Here is an 8,050-nt window from a genome sequence, read left to right on the forward strand (position 1 = left end):
AGTTTCCAGTTCGTTGCTTCTCTGCCCGGACCAGCCGAGTTCGGAGAACGCAACTAACATGCGATGGCGCAATAAACTCATTACCCGAAATAGAGGGACATCCCAGTGCTGTGATCGTAAAACTATAAACACCCCTTTTTCTGCCTCAAAAGTGGTCTCCGTTACAACATTGTCGATCTCAATTCATGCAAAGTCAATGTGCTTTTACCTGTACGCAACGAAGATAGACAATAATTGAACATAATTATCCATAATGAAGGAAAGCTTGATCGTAGCCGCATTCAGAAACTTAACGAGCATCCCAATTAATACTTTGTGCACGCAGGCATTAAATACGATAATTTACTGCAATTAGTTTGAAAAACTGAATGACAACCGGAGAATCATGCAGCGGGAAACCATTGATTAGACGGAAAATTGAATGCTAATATTCATTCTTCGACATTATCTTCCTCTTATCGCAGTGATGCTCCATCTGTATTAATGACCAGATAATCCGATCCGTCTATAATGGTTGGCACTCGCTAGAATGAAACATCGACAACGGAGAGATTGCACAATTTTAAGGTGGATTGAAAGAATCTCTCCAAACTAAGTTATCGTAGAAAAGTGGATCAACCTGAGATCTGCCGGATGCTGCTACCTTAACGGAACAGGAGCCATCCATGTTAATTTGGATTAGTTGGAGGCATTCTTCACTATACCATACAAACCATACGCACTAATTTGATTTGAAAAAGCAGTTTGATTTTATGAACCTGCTGTGAACATCCGAAAACGAATAGCGGCTGGCACCAATCACGCCAAAGAGCTCCGAGCACCATTCCTAGCTTCCAGCTCAAATTTTCAACGTCGAAATCTTTGAATAATTAAATAAATTCCCATTAATTTACGATCAAACCTCTAAACGACGGTAAAATATGCTCCGCTTCTGATATCGTTTGATAGCCGTGAATTCGCTTCACCCGGCTATCACCTACTCTAACGTTCGTTCCCAATCCCCTTCCATCAACAGCACTCATAAGAAATAAACACCATTCTCGAAAGTGATGGATGACCATTGAAGAGTCCCATCAAAGCCATAAATCAGTGTGACATTTCGCCATACTTACCAGGCTCGGCGGCGTATCGCAAAATCAGCCCACCCAAGAGCCGGACGATAGTTTCCCGTCACGTCGGGGCCAACACAGGCGGAATGGCTGATTCCCCCGGTGCATGGGGAGAGATTAAAAACCGATAAAAATTATATTATTAATAAAAATTAAAGTTGCGAAACAACTACACTCACGATTTGCGCGCGAACTCTGAGGCTCTTGGTATATGCGGCAGTTAACAAGTTTTACAATAATAAATTAATTAAGACCTAAACGCTGGCTATTCGTCCCAATCCTAGGGGTATGTGTGGCACATTCAACGGTTATAAGAGAACAAGTGGACTCTAACTCTTGCGAAAACGCGCACCCAACTGAGACGGCTGGAAGTTATCGTGGCACACGGTGGGCAATATTCGTAGGAACGCATTATAATTCCTACAAATCATATTCCATGCAGCCATTGTCAGACAACAATGTTTTTATTTTACTATTTTACGATCGCTTCGTTGCGAAGTGAATCCGTAACAAAAAAACGCATGCCCATCAATCTCCTCAAGAGTCTTCGGATGTCGAGGTGGTGATGAATTTAAACGATGATTAAGTGGAGCAATAAATAATTTTACGATTTGTTTACAGCAGTTAAAGCGACATTTTTTCGAAGATTTGCACTTGCCGGATTTGTTCCGTCAAAGGCTTTCCGTTTGTGTGAATTGTAGCGTTTATTGTTGTGAAATATGAATAATTTATAAATAAGTAAACACGATCGGTGCAGATATGACTTTTATCGATCCTTAATTGGTATGAAACGTAATTGATTTTAATAGATATTTCATTCATGTATGCACTCACAGAAAAATAACTCATTCTTATTGCACTGTACATGAGCTAAAGTTAGAAGCTCTCTAATCAATTCTCCACTCCTACTGCAACTCTGACAATATGTGAGAGAGTGCTCGAGTCACTTTAAAACGTGGACCACATGCTCTGGGTTAACACATTTCTATAAACCGGACAGAGAGGCGGTGTTGAAGGACCGAAACGGTAAAGTATTTCACACAAACAATGATCTGTACGGAAAAAAGAAGTTTTTTATTTAGACATTCCATGAAAAGTTTTCAAAATGGCAATGCATGAATATAGCGTGAGATTGAAATAATCTTTCGATACGTCCAATTGTAAAAAAAGCTAGATTTGCCAGTGGGTCAAAAACATATTCTTAACGTTTGAATCTTGAAAGAAAACCAACGAGTGACAGAAATATTGTACGAGCGCATCGTGCTATGAACAGGTGAAGATGAAGATGATGCTGGAAAGGAACCCGAGCTTCTCGATACGAACTGTGAATCGGAACACAGGAATGTCCAAAAGTCAAAGAACCGTTTTGGATTGAAGTCATACAAAGTTAAAAAAAAAGTCCGCAACCACAACGATAAACAAAATTCAACGGATAAATCAAGTGCTCTAAAAATATTTTGTTTGCCAAGCAAAGTCAGTCTTCTATCCATACAGACACAATTGACAAGAAACTTGACCAGAAAGAGTTCAGGCCAAAACGACTTGAAACGAAACGTTTCAAGTGACCAGTTTTGTCCCCGTCTAGTATTTTCTTCCATCTTCTTCCATCTAGAGCGCTTTTCTTAGCCTCTAGCTGAGCCATACTTAACCTGCGGCCCACGGACAACAAGATTTTCAAAAAAACTAGAGGCGAATGAAGTGAGAAAATTTAAAGCTTCTATATTTCAAACCATTATCATCACTATCCAATTCCTAGTCTCCCTCCAGCTAGCAGACAGCAATATTTCTCAATGCTGATGTCAGAAACAGCTGTTCTGCTCGATACAAAGGAAGAATGGCCGATAGATATTGCACACAGTGATGTAATTTTGTTCGATGGAGGCACCGCGTCGATTTTAATGCCGTCTGGTGGTAAGCGCTTCTGTATGTTTGCATCACATCATTTCTGCATCTGTACTGGAGTATCAATATAATATTTCGAAAACGAGAGCGTTACATTTAAAGTGCAAGGATTAAAGCATTGACATCTCTTTGCCAACTGAGAGGAGTAGTATGGCAATCAATTTAGAAAGATAAAAGGTTACTTATTGTTATTTATTAATCCAAAAACTTTTTCTATAGCTTAAAAACGGCTGTGAAAGCAGACATGATTTATATCACAAAAGTCTATAAATATTGGTGATATTTTCATATATTGTTGAACGCATAGAATAAAGTAGATTTAACGTCAATTTGGTTTAAAAGAGTCGTTTGTATAATTATTGGGCTTATATATGATTATTTCAACTGTCCATTTTCTATAATGCCATTTCAAAATTCATAAGTATTATCAATGGAAAATTCAAAACAATCGTCAGACTTACATATCAATAATTGGTAGCCTTGCCATTCGATGCTTGCAGGATATTCGGCTCTTTATTTGGGAATACGAAATTAGCAGAAAGTACATGTGTGCATGAAACTAATAAAAGTGTATATTATAGGAAGTAAAAAACACATCTTTACATTAAAAAATGACTATGCTTATATTTTCCGTATAGAAGGAAAATCCCGTAAGGCAGTCTAGTTCTAGTCTAGAAATTTGAAGAAAATCAAAACTTTTTTCCTTCATATTTCTGTAGTTTAGACATTCAAGAATAAACCTTTGAAATGACTTATCAAAAATCCCATTGTTTATCGAGCTAGAGCAATTTTAGTGATGCGATATCTAACCTGGTACGGCCATAACAATGAACTTCAAACGCGTTTTTCTCGAAACTAGCTTTTTCAAACTGGCGTACACGATATCTCAAGTTCTACTGAGCCGACTCATGTCGAATTTATATGAATACAGTCTGTATGCATCTCTCTATCACATGAACCTCTAAAACAATAATTTTTAAGTTTTACTATTTTTAAAAAATCGAGAAATGTAAGAAAAAATGTTTTAAACCGCATTTTGACCTTTAACATGAGAGGTATGGATGTTATCACTACGCCTGATCGCCTCCTCATGATTGCAAGGCTGTTTTACACGACCACGTTATCCACATAGCCACTGGTGCTGTTACATAAATGTGTGATTATATTACATCTCATTATAAAATTAAGTTAAAGTGAAGGTTCACGATGCCACATCGAATGCGTTTCAACTACCGTCCGGGGCTCCTCAGGGTAGTCACCTTGGTCCTCTCATCTTTATACTTTTTTTAAACTATGTATGCGACCACCTAAGCTGCTGCAAGCTCTTGTATGCAGATGACCTAAAACTCTACCGCATTATCAAGACGACGGTTGATTGCCTGGCTCTGCAAGCTGATATTGAACGCTTGTCATCGTGGTGTAAGATGAACGGAATGTTGGCAAACCCAGCCAAATGCAAAATCATCACCTTCAGCCGAAGTCGACCACCGGTCACGTTCGAATATTCGATGAATAAGTCACCGCTTGTGAGAGTATGTTCTATCAAGGACCTTGGGCTACTTTTAGACAGGAAATTGAGATTCAACGAGCACATATCGATGACAGTCACTAAAGCAAACTCCATGCTTGGCTTCCTGAGAAGAAATACAGCGCAATTTGAAGACGTACATGCCATGAAGTCACTGTACTGTTCTCTGGTTCGCAGCGTATTAGAGTATGGAGTGCAGATCTGGGCCCCGTATCACAGTGTGCACGTAACACGTATCGAAAAAATCCAGAAACGTTTTATAAGAAGTGCATTACGGCGGCTCCCATGGACAAATCCCGACAATCTACCGCCTTACGAACATCGATGCGCGCTCATCGGACTCCAAACTCTGTCGAGCCGGCGTAGTTTTCTGCAAAGGCTGTTCATCTACGACGTACTAAGCAACAACATCGACTGCGGCAGCATACTGCAAAATATTAATATTCACGTTCCGAACCGCCAACTCCGAAGCATTTCCTTTCTCAGAGTTCAAGGGCACCGTACTACATACGGATATAACAATCCGCTAGATAGATGCTGTAGGCTTTTTAACGATGTGCACGATATTTTTGATTTCAACATAAGTAGACTAGTTTTTAAAGATAGAATTAAGAATGTCTAAATAGTCTGTGTGGTCTGTGACCAAAGATGGTAAAATAAATAAAAAGGGGGTTTCCCAGATTAAAAAGGAGAGCATAAACGTGAATCTATATCCTGTAAGTGGCAAAGTATGCGAAAAGCTGTAATGCGTACTTATTTGCAATGTGTCTCTTGTTTCGCCCGCTAACATTGATCTTATATTGCTATACCATATATATTATACAAATGCTATACCAGTATTTGACAGTAGCACATTTTCTGTTAATGTATATTGCATATTAATGTATTATTGCAGTCGTACCTACCCTATCTGCCACCAAGATAACTTTATCACAAAAAGCGAGAGCTTCGAACAGAATTCTGATTCCGTTCCCCCGTTGGTGCTTCGCTACCGTAAAGTGCAGCAGATGAAGAAGAGAAATACCGAGAACAGGATGACCCCATCGTTCCGCGCCTTGGTACGGGAGGTCGGAGTAACCGGTTTAACGATGAAGAAGTACCTGAACAAAAAAGGACTTTACGTCTCCCACACAGAAGGTTAGCGATTACGTCAAATATACCTCCCACGTCAAGTTCCCGAAGAAGACTATTTTGTGGCTGACGAGAAGCGAGAAGAGAAATTCCAAACCACTGTTCTTTCCTTCGGTACTTGTGGTGAACTGGGAGATAAACAGTACGAAGAGTCTATCGAAAGTTGTCGCCTTCAACAAGAAGTATGACGCGAAGGAGGATGTAGTTTTTGGTCGGACTTGTCCTCGGCCCATTATGTCAAGAGATCACTGTAGGAGATGGACCTACTAAGGCAAAAGGTTGTGACAAAGACCGCCAACCCTCTCAAAGTCCCCTGCAACGACCGATAGAAAATTCCTGGGCGAATCTCAAACGGAAGATCTACTCCTATAATTTCGTGATCGAAACGGAGAAACACCTGATCGTGAAGGCCACGGAAGAGCTGAAGTTGTTAGTATGTTATCTATCTTTTGAGCGGCCATGGGCAAAATACCGGCCAAATCCCGTAAGGCCACCCGGATGGGCGTCGAAGCATTTTAGTAGAAGGCTTAATAAACGTAGGATATTTGTTCCATTGAATTATATTTTGGAGTTTGTTTTTCATCGCCATCCGAAAATTGTCCATTTATAATACATACAGTGAATCAAAAAATTGCCCGTACAGTTGCTGTTCTAATAAAAAATAAGCTTAAACACATATTTAATCAATCAACAGAAATATCATATTTATTTCGTTTTATAGTAAAACACTCCCTTATGCATATGCATAATTGAAAGCATGTTAGAATTCATTTCACTTATTGAAAAACGATAAAAACAAAAAATTGTTTAAAAAAAGACGCCAAAAAAAATGTTTAAAAAAAGACGTTATTTCCGGGGAGATCTTCTGCCATTCTTGCATCAGAACCTCCTTCAGCTGGTTCTTGTTCTGAATCTGGTGCTCACGGATCTTCCGCTCCAAATGGTCCCACAAATTCTCAATCGGATTGAGATCGGGTGACTGGGGAGGATGGGGAAATGTTGACTTGACGTTGTAGAGGAGCTATTCCTTGATAAGATGCGACGAATGTTTTGGATCATTATCTTGAACGAACTGAAAATTGGATCCATGACCCAACTTTTCCGCGCTAGCTTTCAAATGCGTCTTCAAAATGTCCAAGTAAACGAATCGACCCATAGTAGATTCAATAAACGTCAGGTTTCCAGGACCACTAAACGCACCCCATACCATAACATGACCGCCACCATGCTTGACTGTTGGTCGCAAATTTTTTGATTCCAATTCGGTATTCGGTTTACGCCACACTCTAACTTGTCCATCAGACCCAAAAATGTTAAACTTGCTCTCATCCGTAAAAATCAGGTACTTCCAGAACTCCTCTGGTTTAACCACGTACTTCTGGGCATACTCCAGACGCTTCTTCTTATTTTTAGCTGATATGAATGGCTTCTTTCGTGCAACGCATCATCGATACCCTTTGTCATGGAGCACATTCCGTATTGTTTGAGGGTTAACCTTGATGTTGGCGTTTTGTGACAAGCTGGCAGCCAACTTAGGAGCACTCAACTTTGGATTTTGTTTGATTTCCCGCAGAAGTATGCGATGGTGACGGTCTGTGAGCTTTGGCTTGCGTCCTCTTCCAGGAGTTGTTTCCAAAGAATTAGTTTTCTTGAAGTTCTGAAGCACATATTGAACAGACGATCGTGGTCGATTCACAACATCTGCGATTTCGGACAAGCTTTTGCCTTCATTTCTCAGATCCACTATCAGTTTGCGAATGTCAACTGGGATTTTACTGTGGGAAACGGCCATTTTTCTAAAAACAAACGTAGAAATCGTATTGTAACTGAAAATAAACACCAAATTTGGAAGATTTTACCGTTTTTGCAGCTGAAAACACTGGAGCGCACTTCTTTGCTACGCAACGGATGCTGTTTGTGCTGAATGACAGATTTACATTGCTTATTTTTGAAAAAGTCGTAACTGTACGGACAATTTTTTGGGCCGAATTTTTGAACTTTTTTAACTATATTACGATTCTATCGAGCTCAACAATTTTTTCGGTTATTTTGATGGCTGGGCAATAAAAAAGACATATTTGTTTATAAAATGAAACAGATTAACCGCTGCATAGATTATATTTTATACATACATTTTTGTGCTGCAATATTTGAGGCACTGCTGTACGGACAATTTTTTGATACAGTGTACGTTAGGTGAGTGTCACGTTCGCTAACGAATTAAACTGAATTGAAGCTAGAATTGGTGTTCTATCCGCCAGATCAAGCATTTAGCATTAAGAAATAAAATAACTCCGAGATAAAAAAAGGGAAGGTGAGGGTATCAGGTTATTTAACGAGTCAGTCTTCAAAAAACATGACTTGAATAACAGCTTATCTT

The 8,050-nt window shown here is 39.4% G+C and overlaps 1 protein-coding gene across 1 annotated transcript; it reads right to left on the reverse strand.

The window, feature by feature from the left end:
- Positions 1–455: 455 nt before the first annotated feature.
- On the reverse strand, positions 456–7,462 carry LOC129761263 (uncharacterized). Its single transcript, XM_055758978.1, has 4 exons — positions 7,166–7,462; positions 6,878–7,099; positions 6,557–6,649; positions 456–524 (listed from the first exon to the last, which is right to left on the reverse strand). Exons 1-4 carry the CDS (start codon positions 7,460–7,462, stop codon positions 456–458), a joined length of 681 nt encoding a protein of 226 aa, XP_055614953.1.
- Positions 7,463–8,050: the final 588 nt, after the last annotated feature.

This window comes from Toxorhynchites rutilus, chromosome 1, assembly GCF_029784135.1.
Source record: "Toxorhynchites rutilus septentrionalis strain SRP chromosome 1, ASM2978413v1, whole genome shotgun sequence".
NCBI classification, from domain to species: domain Eukaryota; kingdom Metazoa; phylum Arthropoda; class Insecta; order Diptera; family Culicidae; genus Toxorhynchites; species Toxorhynchites rutilus.

What these genes read in the sequence shown, in the direction of transcription:
- LOC129761263 (XM_055758978.1), bottom strand. Translation starts at nt 7,462, where the DNA reads ATGGCCGTTTCCCACAGTAAAATCCCAGTTGACATTCGCAAACTGATA. An exon ending in ATGGTGGCGGTCATGTTATG is followed by an intron (nt 6,650 to 6,877) that starts GTATGGGGTGCG and finishes CATCCTCCCCAG; the next exon opens with TCACCCGATCTCAATCCGAT. An exon ending in ACAAGAACCAGCTGAAGGAG is followed by an intron (nt 525 to 6,556) that starts GTTCTGATGCAA and finishes GTTTCATTCTAG; the next exon opens with CGAGTGCCAACCATTATAGA.